Source organism: Numida meleagris, chromosome 1 (assembly GCF_002078875.1).
Source record: "Numida meleagris isolate 19003 breed g44 Domestic line chromosome 1, NumMel1.0, whole genome shotgun sequence".
Lineage (NCBI taxonomy): Eukaryota > Metazoa > Chordata > Aves > Galliformes > Numididae > Numida > Numida meleagris.
Window position 1 is genome coordinate 91,402,664 of NC_034409.1, and position 24,982 is coordinate 91,427,645.

General features: G+C 36.8%; 1 protein-coding gene across 1 annotated transcript in view; it reads right to left on the reverse strand.

The window, feature by feature from the left end:
• The window catches only part of CADM2 (cell adhesion molecule 2), a gene marked incomplete in the record, with an annotated part of 648,988 nt that overhangs the window by 183,031 nt on the left and 440,975 nt on the right, over positions 1-24,982 (reverse strand). Inside the window, 1 exon segment of the mRNA XM_021402877.1 lies at positions 8,151-8,300. Within this exon segment, the coding sequence (XP_021258552.1) occupies positions 8,151-8,300 (150 nt within the window).

Here is a 24,982-nt window from a genome sequence, read left to right on the forward strand (position 1 = left end):
ACCAGCTCATCAAATATCGGCTATTCTTTGCAAAGTCAGCTCCTTTTTTTTTTCCTACAAAGTTAAGTTTTCTTGGATCTAGCAATCATTTACACAACAAAACATTCAGGTTCTGGTCTGTTTGGTAGTTCTCTAATCCCTATGACTCTATTGTACTGAAGATGTTGTGATATAACAATCAGTACTCTCACTTGTCACATAGTTTCTATAAAAACAACAACAACAAACCACCTTTGCTTTTCCTAAGGAACACTGTTCACTGTGATTAAAAACAAAATGCCTTTTACTGCCTACCATCATGTTCTTTATGATGTACAATGTTGAGCTCTACTGCTGCTGGATCTACTGTCTATCATTGAGAACCTATTCTCCCACTTGTCCTTCCCTGCACACCAATTGTTCCTTGCTATCATTTCCTCTTAGAGTTGTCTGAAAGAAAACAACAGGCTCAGAATTTACTGTAATATGCCATTTTCTTTGGAAGTTTTTGATCATCCACACAAATAACTAGTGCAGAGAGGCCAGCTAAAAGAAATTTCTCTTTATACTCTTTTTTGCATCCCTTCAACATACTCCCAGAAAAAAAAAAAAAAAAAAAAAAAAAGGAAAACTTATTATGCCTTAAAAGATTCTTTGCCATTTAAAACAAAAATAGCCACCAGCTTGAGTATTACAAAGCTTCCTGACAGAGTAAGCTTAGCAGTGTCATCACAACTATTGCCTCACTTCAGCATATTCCAGTGCATCGCATCAGCTTCATTCTCCATTTAGCTTGAGTGCTAGCAAACTTAATTTCTGCACATACCCACATTTCAGCACAATATAATGCTAACTCCTACACTTTCTAACTATCTCTACAATATGCTCATTTACTCTCTTAAAAATGCTAAGAAAATGAAAAAATAAATGCTGTAAGTGGGAGTAGCTCCACTAATTTATTACAATGAAATAATATTCTAATGCACTGTAATACATTTTTAAGCGTAATTTTCATATTCATAAAGAAAATAACTGTCAAGATATTTGAACAGACTCCTGCTCCCTTTTATCATGCTATCTTTTTTAAGAAGCATGAACAAAAGCATTCAGGTTTTCAGAAGTGGCTGGTTTTGATACCTTGGTTTTTGAGGATAAAATGAGACATCCCTCGTTCTCAGAAGCTCTAAAGAGAATTCCTTTCCCCCCATGTACTAAGCAACTACTATTCATTTAAACTTGTTTGCCAACAATGGTTCAGAGGTAAAGTGTACTGGTTCTGAATGGGATGGAGCCAATTTTCTCCACAGCAGTCTCTGTGATGCTCTGGCTCACATCTGCGACCACAGTAATGTTGATAACACACTGGTGTTGTGGTTGTTTCTGAGCAGTGCTTGTGCAGTGCCTTTTCTGTTTCTCACTCTGGCCTCTCCCAGGGAGGACACAGCCAGGACAGCTGAGGAGGACCAACCCAAGAGATACTCCTTGCCCTCTAAAATATTACTGTGGAACTGACAGATCTGTCCAACATACAAAATTAAAGTCAGCCACAAATCCTGGAAGAACTATTCTAAAAGATCATCATGGAAAGCTCCCTACGAAAAGATCTTCCTTCTCTAAAGCAGATTTCTATCTCCTACAATTTTGGCTTTGAATGCTAGATACTTGTCAAATGCTATAAAATATTTATAAGCAATTGCTACTCAGCTCAGGAAAAAAAAAAAAAAGGAAAATCCATTCCCTCTGCATGTCTTGCATCCAGCTATTAAGTCATAATTTGACAACAAGTGTGTAAATAGTTTTCTTGTTTTCTTTTTTTTTTTTTTGTATTGCTTTTCATTCTTTATCACAGGTTTACTAGAAGGTATTACCTCACTGAGTGAGTCTATTAAACTTTAAGTAACTCTGAATCTCTAATTTCTATGTGTACCCTAGAATGGAGATCAGCTGGGTCATCATCTACTGTCTGATCCCATCTCCACTCAATTATGCAACAGGTAACAGAGCATGTGAAGGTAGAGACATAAGTTCATTCATCATTGTTATCTGATTTCACATTACTTAACTGCCAACACTCTCAGTTTTCCCAAAAATACAGCTTGCCCACCTCCCGATTTGTGTAACTAATCTAAAGCATATATTTCCTGCTTTCCTCTCTATTTCTTAAAGAAACACTATTCTCTTTGCTTCTTTATTTTGTCTGAGCCAACTCCTTCTCTCTGAGGATTGTTTGTATATATGTATACCTACATGTGAAATTCAACTGCTTACTAAAATTGTTAAATGCCATTCAAGAAGTTCAGCATTTCCCCCCCATCAGCATTCTGAAATGATTCTTGTAATTTGCAAGTGCCTCTTCTTTTTGCATAGATCAGTATCCAAGACTGACTCATCCCACAGTGGCATAAATTGGGGTTATACTTAAATTCATTATCCAGAATCGGGCTTCCACAAAACAAGTCAACGTAAGCTAGAAGGAGTAGCATGCCTACAACATGAGGGAGACAGGATTTTAACCCCAGGAAATGCCACAGCACTTCTACCATTTCTATCACCATTCAGTTTTGATAGTGCCATAATAAGAATTAAAGACCTTTGCAGCGATAACTCCTCCTAAGCTGACATATGTGGTCTGTAGTTAAAATCCCATACGTTGTGCACAGTGAGTTTCTGAGTCTCTCTAGAAATGTCTTTATATTGGGGGGGGGGGTGGGGGGGAAGCGGGAAAGGTGAGGAGTTGCTTTCTGGAGCCAAAAGGCATGATGCTTTTATCAGAGACATGTCCTGCCTCTAAACTTACCCAGCAGTTCTAACATGACAGTGTCAGCCCTGAAAAGGCACAACTGCAGAACCATTGAGGCAGGTGCTATACCCAAATGTGTCCCCGCAAGTTCATCTGCAGCATTGTGCCTATCAGGGAAGCTCTGGGGAGCTCTGCAAGTACATTGCCCTCTCATAACCCTTCCCTAGCACACCAGTGTCTTTGAAAGCTTTCAAGACGATGGGGAGTTATACAAATGCCAAGTACTCTTACATGTAACATAATCAAAGGTCATCTGAAGAAACATATTCTGCTGCTGAGGTATGAATAATCCTGAGGTTGGAATATGCTTTTCTAATATTTTAGTAAGACATGGAAGTACTACTACTTGACAAAAGCACAAGGGAAATGTGCCTATCTTTAATTAGCATCAGGCATATGTCTCATCAAAATAATGCCTCAGTTTGAGGCAAACTTACCATGATCAATATCAACACAGGTGGTTTTACTATGAACAGACTTCCAAATTCCCTAAAGTAAAGTACAGGTATTTTACACATTCATTTGTCTGACTAAACAAAGTTTTTAGGTATATACTAGGTTTCGTTTATCTTCCTTTTTATAGTCAGATTGCTCACTTTTATACTGATAAGTTAAAACAACTTTGGCACCAACATCCATTGTTTAGCTGTACATGTCTCCTTTGCAACTCAAAAGCCCACTCCATATGTATCTATAATTCCTACTGAAAAGGAATGTGAAGACTGTTCCAGCAAGTTAAGTGAAAATTCTTATAAGTCTTCTCTTTACCAGACATCTCTGTCTCCATGCTACAACCTTTTTGTTACACATCTCCATGTATATTTATGTCTCTTTGTGTTTATTGCTCACTCTAAAGCCTTAAGAAATACCACAAGTGAAGCTAAAATAAAATTACCTATATTCATTTAAAATCAAATCCACCATTTCTACATTGTTGCTCATTGTTCTTCTTCCAAAGGCAGGTATATAATTATAGCTACTTTGGTGCATAAAGTGGTACAGAGATTTATTTGGTAATTATTCATTTTAATTGAAAATTGTGCAGGGAAAAACACATTTCATGTGAAGCACAAAATTTACATCTGTTTCTCAAGAAACTGAACTTGCTCAGAGTGAGCTGTGAACTCATATTTTCCAGGAAGAGAAATCTTTAAAAGTCTGTCCAGGGGGTAGGGTGGGAAACTGAGGACAGTTATAGTAAGTTGCTGAGCTTATTAAAAAGTAAGACCATATAACCATGTACAATGGATACACAACATCCTTGAAGCTACAAGTTAGAGGAAACAGAAAAAAATAAGTACAAGAAAGAACAACAAAGACACAGCATGCTGAACGAGAAGGGCCATCACCGACACTGAATCCACTAGAACAAACATTTGTATTTCCAAGTATTTTAGCTGGCATGAGTTAAAATAATACTTTTAATATATTTTAGAGTGCAAACATCAGACTTGGAGAGAAGCTACTGTTTTACCTTGTTTTGCTAATAAAATAAAGCAATAACCTCTTTCCCTATAGCAACCTTGATAAGCATGTTCTTTTTCAGGATACCCACACCAATTTTTGCCAGGAGGAATACATTTAAATCCTAATGAAGAGAAAATCCGTGAAACTGAAGGAGTTTGCACAGTTCTCTCTGCTGCTGCACATTCATTTTCTTGTATTCCAGTATCATGTTCATCCAAGCAAAAGAGGTCACACTTTTTTTTTTTTTTTTTGCTAAGGCAATCTGCAATACAACATAATAATTAATATGAGAAGCAAACAAGGACTTGGAAAAAAAAGGCTTTGTAATTGTTGCCTTGGCCTAACATCACTTTTCCTAAGATGTGTCATAGAAATGCAACAAAGGTAGAAGAAAAAGAAAACATTGCATTTCTCCTCTCTACTGGCTACTCCATTCCCATCACCACAACGAGTTGAGCACATTTTAAGCCTGAACTTAGAACAAATCACATACCTCAGGTGGTGAGGACCTAGAAACTACCCCTGAATCAGTTTCTTATGCACTATACTTGTAATATTTTCTGAAAGAAAACTTTACTCATCATTTACTATTCTTATTATTTCAAGACTGCACAGGCTAAGAGAGAAAATGTCTCAAGTTTATATATATTCTCTGACTCCTTCATAAATATTCAATAAGTATTAAATTGCTGAAAAGGTAAGGGAGGAGGTGTTTCTTCCCCAAAAAACATCCTCCTAACTGAGCAAAATCTGTGCTTTAAAACATGCATGCATGGCAGTATGAGAAGCAAAAGAATAAGTTACGATGTAGCTTTTGGCATTAGTGCAGCTGGCTCATTACATTTCCATGTGTAGAGCATGTAAAACAGGAAAAGGAAGAATAAGACTTCTAACTTCGAAGTCAGTGATTGCATCACAGCTCAGAAGAACACAAAATTACATGAAGTTGCTTTTTATAGCATATCTAATCCATTTTAATAAAGCGGAGACTAACAATAAGTCCCTTGTCAAAACGCATGGGACTTGGAAGCAGACTTTCCCTCTCTCTAACCAGAGGACTCTGTTGGCATACAGTTAGTTTTATTTTGGTCAGAAAATGTTTTGCAAGATAGGGAAAGCAATTCGTCCAAGAAAGAAGTAAACATGAAGGTCCTATCAAGAACAATCTAGCAGTGGAGAGCTTTTCACTGAATGGACAATTTCCTCTGTTTTTGGAACCGGTTCTGCCATATGCTGACAGCTGTTAGCTCCCTCTTCTACAACTGTAGTTAGGACTTTCTTTTGATGTTTACCTGACTTCCGTCATTGTACTACCAGATTCACAACTGTTACAGTACAGAGCAATCAAAATAATTTTTTTCTGATTTTTTTAAATGCTTCCTTATAAGAAAATAACTTATGCTTTCTTACAAGAAAATAACGTATTAGAAGGTTGTAAAATTAAAGGCATGTGATTCTGATTTTGTTCAGACTATAGTAATATCTCTAATCGATGTAAAGTCTACTGGTGGAGCTCCTCTAAGGTTCTTCTTAGGTTTTCTATACAGAACTTAACATCCTCAGGCTCCTTCTCAACAGTTTTCACAAATTTTCAGCTTGAGAAACACAGCCATTAAATAGCAGTTCTCACGGTGCTGAAGGGAGAAGTAAGAGCTTAAGGTAAGTTTTGGTTAACCCTAGGAGGCAGGTTTGAAGAGACTCTAGCTGAGGCACTGCGTTCAATAAATTAAATGTGATGACTGGATCTAGCAGAAAGCTGCTTTTTACAGCCAAATTGTATGCCTGACTGAGACAAGCAGGTAAAGCAAAAAAGAATGAGGAAGATTTTACAGATGCATTTGCCATCATTTACTGACAAACTCAAGGTATCAGAGCTGTAAATATTTCTCACCTTTTTGTATCAGTAAAGCAAGTATCACTGTGTAAAGGAAATATCTTTCTTATACACAAAGAATGGATACAAATGCACACACAATAAAAACACCAATGAAAAGTTCTAATCCCATTTTCAGAAATGATAGAATTTTTTCTGCATGAGACTTGGATGTACTTCTCAGTGCCCTACGTATATGCAAGTCTGGAAATGTCACACAAAGATTTCAAAGCTTTTCCTACGTATGAAGGACTAAACATCTCTGACTGAATGACCTAGACTTGATCATGTTAGACCTTCACCAGTCTCACAGATGTACAGCAGTCCCTCTACAAACAAATGATTTGAACCCCAACATATTCCTCAAGGTCTTGGGACAAGTTCAGTAAAGATTACAGTCCTTTAAACTTACACACTTCAGCTCCTCATATTTCCTGTGGGGAATATAGATTGCTTCTATGTACTTACTATGCTGCTTGCCATTCAAATTCTGCTGCTTTAATTCATTATATTAAAAGATAACATAAACTTCATTTACTCTTTGTAAAATTAGAGATCTAGCTGAAGTATACAGAAAATTAAATTTGCATCAAAATACGTACACAGTTAAACTGTTTGCAGTTCTCCTCCATCGTTCTCAACATCCTTTGAAATGTCGCTTACTTACAAAAGACATAAATTTTATAAGTATTGGTGTGCTCTACCAACAAACAAGTTTTCTCAGCTTTTAGTTTTGCAAACATTATTTACCAATTCCAAATCACTAACAACTGAAGAAAAAATAAAGTTCTCAATTTAAGTAAACGTTATAGGACTAGACTTATGGCACTTAAGTTTGCACCTTATAAGCCTCTCACTTTGAAGTCTACATTCAAAAGGTACTTATGATTTCAAATAAATTGCAAATCAAATGATTACACACTACAGGAAATTAGATAAAAGAGAAAGGAACCACTTCAACACTATAAAGAGATTCTATTCAGCTATTATATTAATAGCAAAAATCCATATTTTGATTGCAGCTTCTGCAGGTATAAAATGACAGGTTTTAGACTCTACTTTATTCAAGCGCATAGAACCACACAGCATTTTAAGTCCTGCAATGTGTTGTAAAGTCTTGCAGTCATTTAGCAAGGCATTTGGACAGCATTTCATTGATTTTAAAAAGAAGACTAACTGCACTTCTCAAGATATGTCCAAGAATATGTAGCACCTTTCAGAACAAACTCAAGGAGTAGAATTAAGTATAAAACACTGTTGAACTTCCGTACCACTGAGATCAACAATAATTTTTTTGCATTTTTGAAGCCAAGTGATTTAAATATCTTTACGCTATCTAATGTTATCTCTAAGTTGACATTCTTTTATGTAAAATATAATGCTTTATAATTTCAGATAAGGACAAAAGTCTTGAAAATATATTGTACTACAGTGATACTGCACTTCCTTTTCTAAGGTATGAACACTTTCCTGTACTTTTTCCTAAGTTAACTAAGATTAAAATATTGTGCACAGCATATCTGGAAAAGTTAGACTACAAGGAATAAAAAGGAATTTTGATTATCTTTTACAGAAAGAATGTGTATCACACCAACTGCATACTGCATTACTGACAAAATGAAGCTCCAGTACCCTGGAAGCAAGTGATTTTATGTATACATATACATGCAGACAAAATAATAAAATCAAGTTAAAGGGTCTATGAAATAATCCTTTCCTTGTGAGAGCCTTTTCATTCCTAAATGCTCTTTAGAGATATTTTGCAACAAAGTTTTCCAAATCATCTTGCACTAAGATCTTCATATATTATCTTCCCTTAATAACAACATACAATTTTATACAAAAGGAAGCAATACAATGAAACATGTTTACCCATGACAAAAACAGGTTATATAACAGATGATTTCATAATTATAGCTGAAAGCACATATTCCTAGTAAACAGTTTCAACATTACAATATTGAATTGAAATTAAAACAATTCTGTCTTAGAAAAAATGCTGCAGAACCATGAGTTCTGGAAATAATTTACCTTTTTTGTCGTCGAAGTACAATGTCTGTTGAGCTGGATTTGACCACTGGAGGGAGGTGTTATCATTTTGATCGACCCTGCAGGTCAAGTTTGCCGTTCCCCCTTCAACAACTGTGACATTCTGTGTAAGTGGAAACTGCCCTTGGCTACCTGAGGAGGGATGGGATGGGAGGGAAGGAGAAGGGAAGAAAAAGAGGAAAAAACAGAGAAAGGATTTCAGTTGTAGAACTGAATTTAATGCAGCAACTTCACACAGGTGACAGTATGAACTATGTTCATCAAAGAATTATAGTACAAAAAACTGGAAAAAATTAGATAAGCAATATATTCTCTGCAGAAATGAAACAGAAAAATTAATTTAAGAAATAGTGATATTATTTTTCTTTTTTTCCTGTACGTGATATGATTTAGCTTCAAAGAAATACCCTGTAATCTTCATTTTCTCAGACACACATACAAATCCAGATGTCCACGATAGGAATCCACATAGGTCTCACACAGTGCAGACATACACAGACGTCTCAGTACAGATAATGTAGTTAAAATGCTCTTGAAAACATCACTGAAAACATAATGTAAAAATCTACACAGTTTTTTCAAACAAAGGGAGAGGGTGGCCTAGATTCCCTGTTTCATTTTATGCTTTTTGAAGAACTCTTGGGACAATGTTTTTTCTGTCAAGTTTGGAATGTTGTCGGAGAGCAAACATAGTATGAATCTGATACTAGATACATCCTCTGTTGAGAGAATATAACCTGATCATATATGAAAATGGAAGCGATGATGCAGTAGCTCTCTTTCACATCTGTGAGTCTATCCCAAAGCATTATGAATCACATTAAGTGCTTGCTGAGAAGTCACTGGGAAGATTTCCAAATACCTCTACACAATACAGGAACAGTATCAGCCAGGTTCTTGAATCACAAGCGTTTTCAATGGCATAGTTAGACTGAAGTGTTTCTTTGTGTATTGCGAAAATAGCACACCTTGCCAAACAGTATAACATATTCTGACAAGAATATCACAAGAGAGCAGAGTAAAAATGTGGGACGTCTTCTTTTTTCTTTTTCATATGGGTGGGGAATGAAAAGTTCCTCAATAATAAGTGAGAAAAATCATTATCTTAGAGATATGCTTTATCTATTCAAGGATACAATGCAAAAAATAGACAATCCAATAGACTAAATCAAATACATGCTTCTTTCTTCTCTTCTACAGGATCTATTACTACAAGACGTGCTCAAGGTTAGTTAAGGATGCTAGCAGAAGAAGTATTATGACAAGATCGACACTCAAGTGGACTGCGTCAGAACTGAAAAATCTTTCTACAGTCCTAGAGGAGTGAATGCAGACATAAGTATGTTGAAAAACTAACTGTACAGTAGTCCCTAATTATATCAATGTGGAAAGTACAACACATAAATCTGTTATCTAGTATACAGATTTTCAAATTACCAAAGTAACGAATTACTAAATAAGGGATTAACTAAAGTTCTATTTGACCTGCTGATATTGCCAAAAAAAAAAAAAAAAGCAAAAAAAAAAAAAGCAGTTCTAGCTAGGTTTTGATAGCTGTCCACTTTCCTACGTAAAATGATTTTGATGGCCTTAGATCCGGTGTATGAGTACTGACATCACAAAAGCTCTTAGTATTTTGGTAATCCAACACCCTTCATAAGTACTCTATTTACAAAAGACTGTTCTACTGCTGAAGTATCTATAATCTCAAAAAAAAAAAAAAAAAAAAAAAAAAAATCATCAACAGTGCTAAGAAAGGGAATGCGAAGCTCAAGGGCAGCCTGAGCTAAAGCAACCATGAAATGGTGGAGTTCAAGATCCTTAGACCAGCGAGGAGGGCATACAGCAAGCTCACTGCCCTGGACTTCAGGAGAGCTGCCTTTGGCCTCTTCAGGGATCTGCTTCATAGTGTTCCAGAGATAAAGCCCTAGGGGAAGAATGGTCCAAGAAAGCTGAGTAATATTCAAAGGTCACCCTCCAAGCTCAAGAGCAATGCATCCCAGCAAAGAGGAAGTTAAGCAAAAACACAGTGAGACCCGCATAGATGAATGAGGAGCTTCTTAACAAACTCAAATACAAAAAGGAAGCCTACAGAGGGTGGAAGCAAGGACAGGTAGCTTGGGAGGAATACAGAGAAATAGTCTGAACAGCCAGTGATTGGGTTAGAAAAGCTAAGTCCTGATAGAATTAAATCTGGTCAGAGACATCTAGGACAACAAAAAAGGCTTCCGTAAGTACATCAGTAAATAGAAAAACATAGGCCCTCTCTGTGAGACCTAGTTAGCTGGGAGGTGAAGAAAGCTGAGGTTCTGAAGGACTTTTTGCCTGTCTTCACCATTAAGTCTCCTAGCCACATCACCGAAGTTGCAGAAGGCAAAAGCAGGGACTGGGACAACGAAGAGCTGTCCGCTGCAGAAGAAGATCAAGTTCAAGACCATCTAAGGAATTTGAAAGTGCACTTGTCCATGAGATCTGACGAGATGAATTCATGAGTCCTGAGGGAATTGGTGGATGAAGTTGCTAAGTCAAAGTTCATCATAATTAAGAAGCCATGGCAGCACAATGAAGTTTCCACTGAGTGGAAAAGGGAATCCTTATTTTTTAAAAAAGGAAAAAAAGCAAAGACCTGGGGAGTACAGGCCAGCCAGTCTAATCTCTGTTCCCAGCAAGATCACACAGTAGATGCTCCTGGAAACTAAGCTAGGCATATGGAAAACAGAGGAGATAATTGGTGAAAGCCAATATAGTTTCATTAAAGGTAAATTGTTCCTGACAAATTTGGTGGCATTCTATGATGAGGTTACAACGTTGGTGGATAAGGGAAGACCATCTACTTGGCCTTGTTGAAAGCATTTCACACTGTCCCACACGACGTCCTTATCTCTAAATTGGAGAGACATGGACTTGATGGATGGACTACTTGATGGATAGGGAATTAGCTGGATGGTCACACTCAAAGCGCTGAGGTCAACAGCTCAATGTCTAGATGGAGACCAGTGACAGTGTTCTTCAAGGGGCAGAATTGGAACAAATACTATTTAACATCTTTGTTGGTCACATGGATTACTGGATTAAGTGCACCCTCATCAAATTTGCTCACCAAGCTCTGTGGTGTGGCCAGCATGCTGGAGGGAAGGGATGCCATCCAGAGGGAGCTAGACAGGCTTGAGAGGTGGTCCTTCATTGAACCTCAGGAAGTTCAACAAGGTCAAGTGTAAGATCATGCACTGGGGCTGGAGCAGTCCCAGACACAAATATAGGTTGAGTGATGAGTGGATTGAGAGCAGCTCTGAGAAGGACTTGGGGTGTTGGTTGATGAAAACCTCACCATGAACCAGCAATCTGCACTTGCAGCCCAGAAAGCCAACCGTATCCCACGCTGCTTTAAAAGAACTATGTCTAGCAGGTCAAGGGAAGTGATTGTCCATCTCTACTCTGCTCTCATGAGACCCCACCTACAGTACTGAGGTCAGCTCTGGGACCTCCAACATAAGAAGAACATAGATCCGTTGAAGCAGGTCTAGAGAAGGGCCATGAGGATGATCAGAGGGCTGAGGTACCTCTGCTATGAAGTCAGGCTGGGAGAGATGGGATTATTCAGACTGGAGAAGAGAAGGCTTTGGGAAGACCTTATAGTAGCTTTCCAGTATCCATAAGAAAGGGAGAGAGACTTTTTACAAGGGCATGTAGCGATAGGACAGGACATTATGGCTTTAAACTAAAGGAGGCTAGACTTAGATTAGATGTAAGAAGAAATTCTAGACTAAGAGGGTAGTAAGGCACTGGAACAGATTGCCAATAGAAGTTATGGATGACTAAACCCTGGAATCATTCAAGGTCAGGTTGGATAGAGCTTTGAACAATCTGGCAAAGTGAGAGGTGTCCCTGCCCATGGTAGGTGGGTTGAAATCAGGTGATCTCTAAGATCCCTTCCAACCTAAACTATTCTATGATTCTATCAGCCCAACAAATATATTTATATATTTGTAATTTCAAATAAAAGCACTTCCATGTCTTAGTTTAGAAAACTGAAAGGATTTCCATCAAAATGCCAAATCTGAATAACTGGTATTAGAAAATACAAACTGAATTGTATCATTTTTGTATAAATACCAACTTCCTGTAGATGTCCAAAGTGCAAAATTTACTATTTACTGATGTTTTCTGTAAGAGGGTATTTACTATTAAAAGGACAACAAACATAGTAAATAAAAATATGGAGTATTGCAAATACCATGGTTAATTCAAATGCTGCAAACAATAAATGCCAAAATTCTCATGACATCTTCTGTGCCTGACACTTCATTAATCAAATGCTGCTTCTTGAAAACCACACAGTGAGAAACGCTTGATGAGTGAAAAAGTCATAAACAAGAGTGGGAAAAAAAAAAAAAAGAAAACAGAAGAGATTTGTCATTTTCTTTCATTTCTTCTCTTTCAACTCCAATGTGTCATGGAATCTCAAGATACTGCATAAATTGCTTATTGCTTAAATTAGAATTTTAAAAATCCAGAAAAAATGCACACAGCCTGTTATTACTTCCACTAAATTATAAGCATCTTACCAAAGAAATAACCTTCTAAAGTATGAGCTGTATATAAGAGGCTATGGAGGCTAAAATAGTTTTTGCATGTAAGAAGCATTAAATAGAGCCTAGTGCCAATGAAATCTGAATCAGTGACTGTGATTTACATTTAACTATCTTCCATTTGCATTCTTTAATAAAGAACTGATGTAACAATTCAGAACCTTATTAATATGATTTGGGAAATCTTCCCAGGAATTACCCTACATTCCCTTTTTGATATTATAGTTCTTATGATAAAAGTCACAACGTATATGCAATCTCTTATTTACTAATTACAGTCATGTCACAGCCTTATTGATCAGAACTGTGCTTAGTATGTAAACTATGTTGCTCAGCCACTTAAATGGAAACTGTGGGTCTCTGGATCTGAAAGACGTCAGGAAAATTTTATTTCTTCTTACCACCATATCGAGTGCTGATGTTTTAGAAATTAATAAAATTAATAGAGCATACAAAAGTCAAAGCAAAGAAATCTCCATATTCCTTATCAATACAGAAGGTACATGGATCTGGAGAAGATGCATACAGCTTCATAGGAAGCCTGCAGTGAAAAAGAGATATAAAGAAAATGAGCCAGTAATTCTGGAAATTAGCTCAAGAGGAAGAAAGGAAGCCTGTACACAAGAAAGAAAAATAGGAAAATCAAGAGCAAAAGAATGAGTAGTGCATGTCTCTTAAACATCACCAAAACTATTAGTAAGTTATGGGAAAACTAAGATAAAATACATTGCTTGTATCAGCATCTCACTTGGGTTACTGAAGGACCTCTGGGATGAGAAAAAGTTTATAAAAGCCCATAAGCAGGTAAATAAATGTTATAGAAAACATGAGTATAGGGTCATTTAACATAGTATCAAATGTGGCTTTTATGTCACTGAGCTCTGGTCAGCAGCTTGTGGGAGAGGTCTCATTTCTACTAAACAGGTAGCATGTGTCCACAAAGCACAGAAGAGAAGCTGCCGGCCCATGCATGTTACTCAGCATGATGAAAAACCCTTCACCATTAGTAAAGCAGACAAGGTATTCCCAGCCAGCTCTAGGTACCAGCATCCAGCAATGAAGGCAGCAGCTTCTGCAGCAGGACATTAACCCATGTCTGGAGGCCACCAACTGGAATCAGAGCATAATTTCCAATGGGACTTGCTTTGAAAAACATTATCATACCTACAATATCCTGTTTCCATTGGAAAAAAAGCACTCATAACCCCTAGTGCTGAGTATGATGGTTCTGACTCACATAAATAGTCCCATTAAATCAAGAATGCTTAGCAGTGAGCATTCAGGAAGAAGGCAGGCATGGCCAGATCAAGGGCAGATTATTCAGATTCAACAAAGCTGATATGTTAAAAGAAATACAACTTTCATCATCATTTCAAGATCTAGAAATTACCTCTGTGGTTCTCTAGTATGGACACTTTTTAATATTTAATAATGAATGTTATACTTTCCCATAACTTATTCCTTTAAACTGCAATCAGACACTGAATGAGACAACATCCCTTAACAAAAACATTCCACCTTTAAGAAATCCAGTAATGGAAATCCTAGTGGCATCTCTGGTAACTTATTTCAAGAGTAGCAGTCGTCACTGTTTAAATGAAAAAAACCAAAACACAACAGTGTTTTATTGCTAGTCTGAATTAGTCTTACGGCAGCACTGAACATCCATGGGCTCTTGTTACATCCTCCCTGCTCTGAAGAGTCCTCTATTATCAAATTTCTCTTTCTTTCACCAGTACTTAAAGATTATGATCATACCACCCATTAACCTTATCTTTGATAAACTAAATAAATTGAGCTCCTAAGTCTTGCTGTAGAAATCACATTTTTCTAATCCTTTAATTAGTCTGTGGTTCTCCTCTGTGTCCTCTTCTATTTTTCACCTTTCTTTCTGAAGTGCGGCTCCCAGACCTGGAGACCCCAGCGTAGCCGTCACAGAAGCAACAGATACAAAGGTCTCACTACTTCTTTACTAGCACTTCACAGTCTTGTTTGTATATGTACGTGAGGCCCCTTGGCCCCGGGTGGCTGATTGTCTACCACGATGCTGGTGTTACTCCTCAGACACTGCTCCCCATCCTGCTTCTACCACCTCCTCCTGTAGTTCTTACATGCAAGTCCTTACGTTTCACCGCATTGAAACATGCATCTCTGAGCCCAGTGACCCATGCTCTCCACAATTTCATGTATCTACAGTTGGTGTGGCACCGGCAATTTCACTGGCAACAATTTTGTTTCTCAGGGTGTTTCTAAAAACCAACCCTGAAAAACATAAGAATAGTACAGTACCAGCTGCTTTTCCTTATGATGTAAATACACTAAGATGCAGCTGTTCAATGGAGAGTTCTTATTTATCGTCACATTTTCATCCTGTTTTGTTTTGTTTTGTTTTTTTTCCAAACAGTTCCAATCTGCTTAATGCTCTTAATGCTTATACACTTGGTTTTGAATAAGTTTTGTTTATTAATCAATATGTCATGTTATTTCAAGTCAAATACCTTACAGAAGTCAAAACATTTTAAAGATTATGGTTACCTTTTTCCAGGCATAACTGCAATTTGCAATATCATCTAAGTATTAAATTATTCCAATATTACAATATGTGCTTACATACTGTTCATTAGCACTTCTACGTTCATCTTTGTTCTACAGATTATTTGAGGTTCTCCCCATAAAAACATAACTTCTCTTTAGGGAAAAGTTCCTATAATATGAAAGGTAATTTCAAAAAACAAATGCCTTTATTTGTGGATTCATTTAATTATTTTAAATATTCAACGTGCCAATTTGGAACACAGTCAAGAAGTAAAATCAGAAAGACTACTTGGATTCCCAAGAATTTTAATATGAATTCCAAACCTGAGGTATGAATCCAAGTCTGTCTAAATTTCTTTAACTTCTAAGTTGGACTCACCAATGACACAAACATAAATTCTTTCTTTGCATTTACTTTATCTTTAAAAAACAGAACTGATAATGACAGTAACAAAACCACATTCACATATATAGAAAACCATATTGAAGTGGAATGTTCTTTACTCCAGCACAACTTCTACATGCTCAACACTCATGAAAAGAAAGGAATAAAGAACTTGGCATATGACTTAATAATAGTTAATTACGCGGTAAATTTCAATCTCCAGTAGAAAATCTCTAAGCACTTCCCACACTACTCATCAGTGCAGTCAGCACTTTCCAAATATAGGACCTATCAGTTTGCAATGTGCTATCTGAACAAACCAAGAGTTTTTATTTGCCTCTCACCAGATTGCCCCCACATTCCTGGAGCAACTCAGCACCTCTTCTTTCTCTTCCTTGAGCACGAGCAGCCAGGACGCTATGCTCCACTACAGGAATCTCAGCACCACATTACACAATGGAAATTCTTTATTTCATGTTTAAAGGTATGGAAAGGATGTTGGAATTTGGTACTTGTTCTACAGACATGTACTAAGACTTGCTTTACACAACGTATTATGAGAAAAAGTTATCATAAGGAATTATATGATGTTAAAGAACCCCAGGCTGGCAAAGGCCAGGGTTCTCCTGAAAGCAGGCATCCACACATACTCCAGAGTTTTGCTGCCTGTCAGGTTCTAAAAAATGTAGGAAAAAGCACAGAGCTAAGCAGTGCGAGGAATATAGGAATTATCCCTGGTTAGCTGGAGAAATTTAAGGTGAAAGTGGGTTGTAAACTCAGAATGAAAAGGTAAGACGGGGCAGGGGAGGCAGTATGAATGTTAAGTCTTTCACATAAAATTCATTTTGGACTAATCAGAAATCCCTCTTCAAATGCTACGTACAAAATGTTTAAGGGACATTTAATCTTTACAAACATCTAGAAAATAAAGAACATGTAAAATTATATGCATTCTTCTGAACAAAGCTTTTTAGATAAGTTCAGTGCAATTTAGTTTTACTTTATCATTAACTAACTTGATTGAAGCAATGGAATCACTGCAAAAAGAGGATGCCGTCTAGATATCGTTATCATCATGCTGTATTTCTCTTCACATTTTAGAAAGCTTTGTTAGTAAAACTGTTGTGCCTAGATGGAGCTATAGTTAAGTATATTCCACTACAGGTTACTGTGTGGAAGATCAACATTGCTTTCTTGTTGAATAGACAGGTTCATATCTCATTAGCCACAAGCTGTTTCCAGTCAAGAAAGGCTTTTTTCACCCCCAAATCATGGCTCAATTGCTTTTACAGATCTTTAAAACTGATTTTATCTCAGTATGTGACGAGACCGTGGGTGGCAAAATAATAATCATTATTTGGACAAGTTTGGAAATATTTGTCTTGCGAGTTCATCTCATGTTTATCTGTTTATATTTTGGGGTAGGTTTTTTTGTACTTTTTGCAATTAAAATGAAAGCTCTTTAATGAGTTTAACACTTCAGTTTGATGGCTAGGTTATATCTCTAATCCATTTACCAGGCTAATTATAAATGTGATTTGGTGGCTATAAACACCAAGAAAACAGATATTTCTCTTTATTTCTGCATATGCAGAGGTTTGTTTCTGTAGGAAACAATTATAAATTAAGAGCTTCACAGTATCAGTACAGCATGCTTTGCCTACTCATTTTGCTATTTTTTCAGACAGCCATAAAAAGAAACGTGTGCGGAATGAGAGGAGGGAGCAAACAAGAGGTGACAACAGCGAGTTAGCAACCTTCAGGCGCACTGAATCTACCTCCTCCTACAAACCTGGCTGCCCAACATCCCAATGAGGCAAATGAAGTTTATCACCGTAAGTGAAGGGAAGAATAAAGCTTACAGTTCTATTAATTCTCACACAGAAAACAGAGATGAAATAAGAAAAACATGAATCTCTTTTCTAAAACTATTTTCCCAAGCATAATTTGATACACAGACTTTGACTAGGTCAAATAGCCATTAGTAATTTTCTGTCTTAATAGCAATAACTTGGTCCTATATCTGGATTGCATGTATGAGTTGATCCCCAGAAAGAATGCCCTGATAATTGTTTCCTCACTGAAGAAACATTTTTTTAAGAAAGAAACAAAACATTGGGGGGGGGGGGGAAATGCGTGCTCTGGTAACTATAACATGCTCCAGTAACAAAACCGCTTGCAGAGAAAATTAGAGCTAATGAGAGCACTGCAGAAACTTACTACAGAATGAGAGGTTTAGGAGAAAGAGAGAAGAAACAGCTCAGAAAATAACTGTTACTTCAAAATTGTGTGTTCGAGGGCATTATGTTTTTTCAAATGTTTAAGCAATTACTAAAACATTCCAAAGGAGAAGAGCACACCAGGATAGCCACTGATTTCAGGCTATAGAATTTACATTACATAGCAGAAATGCACAAGGAGTAACCCTTTGTAACTTCCGGCACTTCTTATGTTCCAGGTATATGTTTCTCCAACAGCAGCTAACTGAAGATATAATTGATACAGTTTATACCACAATGAAAGAGTTTGCAGATAAAAAAAAAGAAAATTACATATTTAAGTACTATTATTCCATAAACAGGAAAATGTAAGAGAGAGAGAGAAAAGAAAATAAAAAGCCTGCACACACAGGGCTGTTTCCTAGAACCATGCAGAAATGTCTAGTATTTTTAACTCTCCTCATGACTATTACCACGGTATTATTTGCTTACGGAGAAGAATATTTTGTGATTTTCATTTTTTGAAAAGGGAAAAAGGCATTTCCCTTCACCACACTAAATTACTGATGGGAGCTGCAAACCTAAAAATAATTAAAGCAAACTTCATCTTCCCACAGCTGAGATAGCACACAGCTGAACTTTATGTTTCTCACAAGTGCAAATATGGCTGAGAGCTTAGTGCTGCTTTTTGCTTTGAAGTGCTATGCATAACTCTTTTGTCTCTGCAAACTATAAAGCCCTTTTTCTCTAAAGGCAGGCAGGTATCCAACCCTAACAGAAAGAATAAGGAAAAGGCACTTTATTTCTTTGAGGATCTGGGCCACAGTGTCTCCACGCTTCAGTTCTGAATGTGTAAAATGAGAATAACAGCATTTTCTTACTTCACATCAACGTTCCATGAAGAAAAAGCACCAAAAAAATTATTCAGAACTCAGATGATAGGGTAATGGAAGAAAAACAGCTATGACGGTGATCGATATACCTATGCATTCAACCCTATCAAATCTGTCATTTGCTACAAATTCAAAACATACCATGTGCTTTCTTCTCCTCCCCCAAGTCTAAGCATTTCATCACACTCATCAGCACTTTTTACAGTTAACACAACAAAAAAGTACAGAAAATCACTTCTCATTAAACACTGACTAGAACATCTCTTGGTCTAAATCAGTGTCAAATATTGTCAGCTTCGTAACACTTACACACTTGGTCATTTATGCTTCCCAAAGTACCTTCTGTTACCATTATTACTCATCTGCTTGGTATTTTCTGAGTAACAAATGAAATCAAGTTCTAGACATATCATTTTAAAAGAAAATTAAAGAGCTGTAAAGTCATGATCTGCCTGTACTTGTAATGTTTGTCCAACAACCACTCTGTGCAGAATTCTTGGGATGTCTTCCACTTGCACAAGCAGCCAGATGGCTGATAGACTACTTAAATGTGGCCTTTTCATGGATGTGTTTTACTACTTAAAGGCAGGCTGAGCACAAAGGTACAACTTATACTGGCAGAACGGAAGCCAGGACTTAGAGGTTTTCAGAAAAAGCAGAATACTTAAGGAGCTTGAAGGACAAAGTGAAATCCATAGTTTTTAATATAAAGAATGCCAACAGTGTAAGATCATAACTATGCCATTTCTATGATGAATGTATGATATGTGAAACTAACATATATTAGAAACTTAACATAAAATATATTTTCAATGGAAATACATATGAAATTCAAGCAATATTAGCCCAACTCAAAAAGTGGCTTTTGCAGAGAATGGAGGAAACCTTCTATCTCATCCAGTTTAGTCTTTCCTCCTCAAAACATCAATACAGGTAAAACAGTGGCCAAGCAGCCTGTGCAGCTCATCTTTGCAGTGCTACAGCTTTGTATTTCAGTTCAGCATCAAAAGTGGTTAACACAACCATTTCTCAAGAGGGCTGGCTCGATACCATGATTTGGGGTCCTGTGTCAAAAATCGACTACCTTACTGCAACATAGCACCTGGAGACAGCTCTCTGCCTAAGCACTGCTTTCTGTCTTCTGATTAACTGCTTACATACAATAGTTGAAAGTAAGAAATACCCTGGCTTTGGATACTCCCTCATCTTGAAAAGCCTCCACAGAAGAAAAGCCAGACAAAAGTACTAAGTGGCAATTTAATGCAAAAGGTCCCATTCAGGTATGTGGATATATTTTATTACATGAAGTGGTAACAATTTTTATACAAGTTTCTTATTTTAAAATGCTTCTGCCACAATACATTTCAAGGACAAGCTCTGAGGAGTAAGGGAGAAAGACACAGAAGCAATATATCCTGTCTTACAGAGAGCGGTTACATTTTATCTGGCCAGCAATGACGCATATGTAGTAATATCATGAATAGATTTGCATAAACGGAGAATGTTCATTTATATGTTTTTATGAAAAACAATATTCACCTAACATCGGTCTTCTGGATATTACCTTACCAGAGTGATGGAGTACTTTATTTTGCACTATGTCAGTGATCTGATTAATAGCCAAGTGGCAGAATTGTTGTTATCAGCCTCCATTTCAGGCACAGCATAGCCTCATGCCTCCAAACAGAGCCTTCCACAGCCTCCCCATGCTGGAGGTACTGACAGTGGTCAGCTGTCAGCAGGGTTGGAATGGGTTCTGAGCAAAAGGTCTCCGAGTGGGTTATTTTTGAGAAAAGCTGTATGTGGGAGGAAAATGAATCAGAACAGTTTACGGAAAGGGTTACAAAAGAAAGAGAAGAACTTAATGCTGTTGATTTTTCTAAGGTTACTTTAACAGTACTGGGGCTGCCCACATCCAGCCTCCCATCAGCAAGCCAGCAGTTTCGAAGCGTGTGCCAAAAAAATTTCTGATACCAACTTTATTCTGATACGCAACGGAACAATAGGAAAACTATCTGAGTCTAAACATCCTGGGAACACATATACCCATATTCTCAGTCAAAAAGTAAAGCATGCAGCTGCACATACTATCTGACTTTACACTGGGAGTTCTTTACCTATCACATCAAACAACAATCATGAAGATGTTCTGCAATGATATGTTCTGTAATTTAATTAATGTTCTGTAATTTAAAATATCCTGCCTGTGTGATTTGAATACAATGTGTTAACAAATGATCCATTAGCAAGTACTTACAGCAGTACTAAAAGTAACTGTAATGAAATGCAATCTAAAGCGTACCATGTTCACACATCTTCCATTCTCTCTACATCTGATGACTCACTGCAAGCCACAGGTGTCTGGCACTGTGATGGAATGACACAGCAGCCGACCCTCTTGAAGTCCACTGCACTTCCACAAGTGCAAAACAAACAGAAAACAAATCAAAACGAACACAACTGTGCTAATGCACTCCAGCCTGGCACAGCATGGTTCCATGGTTCCAGTTCTGGGAAATGGACTCAAGGTCCGAATGAGCATTTTGCGTGATAGCTTTTCTTTCTAGTTCTCCTCATTCAAAATACTCAGAAAATGCAGATAAGCACTGAAAGACTTTTGTGGTTATCCGAACCTAATGCAAACCCCATCTGTTCTTTAAAATGTGCGATTAACACAAGTTCTTTATTTTTATTAAAAAAAAAAAAAAAAACCGAGCATTATTTATAATGAGATATATGGGTCTGAAAATATATTTTCATATTCTAACAACAAACCTTTCCATACCTAGAAATGGAAAAAGTGTCATAGGCAATGCAAGTTTACAACAATACACCAACCATTCCTCTTTTAGGAATGTGCCATCCAGAAGCAGCTTCACAGATGACAAAGAATATGAAACTATCAACCACATTTCTCCAAAATCATACATGAGGGTATCTGATGGTTCTCAGAGAAGAAATTGCTAGAAAGATTGAAAAGACATGCAACTTCAAGAATGCCCAGAAAATTAATTACGGTCTCAAAAAAGCCCTTTATCTTTCTGGAATGCTCTCTGAAAGGTTGATCATCAGACAAACAGATTTCTCTCTCTCTCCTTGCAACAAAAATAGTTAAAAGGCTAGCAATCTAAGAAGTGAGAAAACTACAGTCATATTCAGAGATGCTCAGAAGAAGACAAAATCACTCACTAAATCCTAGATTGAAATATCAGCATAAATCAAGTGTTCTGAAAAATATCACACAGATATTTGGACTCTTCAGGATTAGTATGAAGGTTCAGCCTACCTAGGATAATGCAGACTTAGGTGGTGGTGTCAATTTTTCTTTATTTTTTTCCTCTCACCATCCACTCCTTCAGTTTCATTTGTTTTTACAGGAAGGGGACACAGCTTCATTGTAGCATCATTTTGTATATGCTACTCTTTCAGAGTGTACTAGTGGATATATGGAAAATTACAAATACCTATCTACAGAGCACCAATACAGAGCATGTGACACAAACAGCTAACGCATTCAAGCTGCATTTAAATGAATCCACAGGTTTGCTCTTTAAACCAATGTTTTATCTTTTCCATGAATTGAGAATTTATGTGAGCTATTAAGTGTTAATAGCTGCAAAGCCTGGTCAAACTGTCCACTGAACGTTAGCAGCCGTTTTTAGATTTTACATACTGAGCTCATGTTACTTTAGCTTCCTTACACCTGAGCAGTGCTTAGTTCTGTTTCAGGTGAGTGGCTGTCCACAGGCTGCATGCATTACCCTTTCATTCAAGTCAGACATTCAGCTGATCTGCTTGCAGAACCTGTGCTGACAGATACTTCAGCAGAGTAATCACATCTTCTTGCACTTCCTGTTAAAATCTTGGCTGAAATACTCTGGGCATGCATTAAAGTTTCTAACCTTAATATTAGTGAAGATATTTTTGTTGAAAAAAAATAACGCTTAGCAAAGACTGAAACTACTAGGAATTCAGGAGTAAGTTAGAACACTGTTTTGGCTAAAGGAAAAGTAGAGGTAGATAAAAATAGTAGAAATACTAATTTTCCCCAAAGCATTAAAAGCAAACCTTACTGTTGACAAAACATAAAATAATTTAGAAAAAAAATAAAAATCATTTGAACTCAGTGAGAGTTACACAACAAAGAAAGTATGCCATGAAATCTGATTATTTTCTCCATTTTGCAACAACCATTTCCTTGCTTCCATCTCTGAGACAATTCAAATTGATTGAAAAAAAATGCTCTTCAATTACTGACACAGCAAAACAAACAAACAAAAAAAAAAAAAATTGCATCTCTCCAGCAGTTCTTCTTCTCCCTCTATCCTTAAAACAGATAATGGAGTTTGAAGTCCCATGTTCAAATACACCATCTGGCAAAGACATTATTCTTGTTCAGCTGTCTATCTGCCTTCCCTTTTCAACCTGACTTTCCATCTGAGCAGAACATAATCAAGGTTTAAAATCATGCCACTTTTAGCTTTGTCTCACTGGAATTTCATCTAAGGGATGCTAAAAGACAACAGAAGATGCTGCCATTCAAGGCAGCTCCAAGCAGCTCTGTACTTCACACAAATTTTAACCTCAAAGAGTATTCAGGAATCTGATGTGGATTCCCCAAAACCATAGCAACACTGAACTGCTTTGCCTTATTTATACATATCCTGCAAGAACTCACTCAGCACCTTAAACCTTCTGCGTTGAAACAGCAGCTAAAATCTTTCACTGTACAATGCAGTCAGGGGAATGTGAAAACGAAGAGTTCTAGGTTTGCCTTATTACATGCACACATGCTTTTATTCTTGCTAAAATATCATACACCTGTTCGCACATAAGAATGCAAAGAAACAGGAGGTAGGAACAAAGAAGAACAGCGATACAGACATCAATAAAAATACTTTTTTTTCATGTGGATTTACCTTCTTTCTACTTCAGACTGTACATTTGAATTACAATAGCACATAATACTTAAGCATTGATCTTACTGTCTCTTTTGGCAACAAATCTGAACAAAAGTCACCCATCACTGCATTAGTACATTAAATAAATCTTTGCTACACGCACTCAACTTCAAAAATCTGTTCAGCTTCCTTCAGATTATATGTAATCCTCAAATACAAAGAAAGAAAAAGGGAAGGTAGAAAAATCTGATTTTGGTCAGAGATGCTTAAATGCAATATTATATTTAGCTGTTGTGATAACCAGATTACCAGAGTTTTTTCCATGAAATATTCCCTACTTGTAAATACTGAAGTATTCTTGAGGTAAATGGTGATCAATACCAAGAATTTAGATACTCAAGTTCAACCAATGTAACATGGACAAATTAAACTGTCAAATAAAATTCCCTTAACAACAAGTCTATTTACTGTATAATTTATTCTGAAAAAGAGGGAGGATTAAAGGCAGTACTGTCTTAAAGGTGGGAAATGTAGTAACTTAATGTGGTTTTGATATTAATAACTTTCTGTTGATCACTACATAGAAGCACAAACTGGAACTTTCCCTGGAAAACCAGTTCTGATTCTCACAGCAGAAAAGCCTGAATAATCTGCATGAAGTTTTCCTGTGGTAATTTCTGTATATTCATGAAGATTTACTCAGTGGTGTTTTTACACACCATGTCAATATTTACATTCTCTGCTGTTTTACACTCTTTGTAGTAGAGACTTGACTTCTGGAATATAGCTCAGCCAATGAAACAACAGTTTCAAAACTTAATACTTTTTTTTTTTTTCCTTTTTCAGTTTATACATTAAAATGACACCAGAAATTCCATCCTGAGAGTTTCTGTTGTATGCAGTTCTAGTAAGCCTTTTGAGTTTGTGTAGCACCAAAAAATAAACTACAGAATTAATTAGGACACACTACATGTGAAGGTACCAGAACCCAGGCTAGATGGCTAGAATTACAGAGATGAAAGGCAAATTGCACCAAGTAAGGATATACAAACTCCTCTGTACTCAACCCTTGTTGTTTCAGTATTTACTTTTTTTTTTTCTCTTGTCCCTGATGGTGAATGGCTGATTCCCTTCCAACACCACAATTTGTATTTCATAAAAATGGAAAAAGCATCTTGTGGTGTAAGCTTTTGAATGAAGAGAAACTTTCCTCAAGTGACTGATTTCCGTTAAATTTCACCTGGGAACCATGTGATTTAGTTCTATTAGAAAATGTTAGAAGATTAGGATTA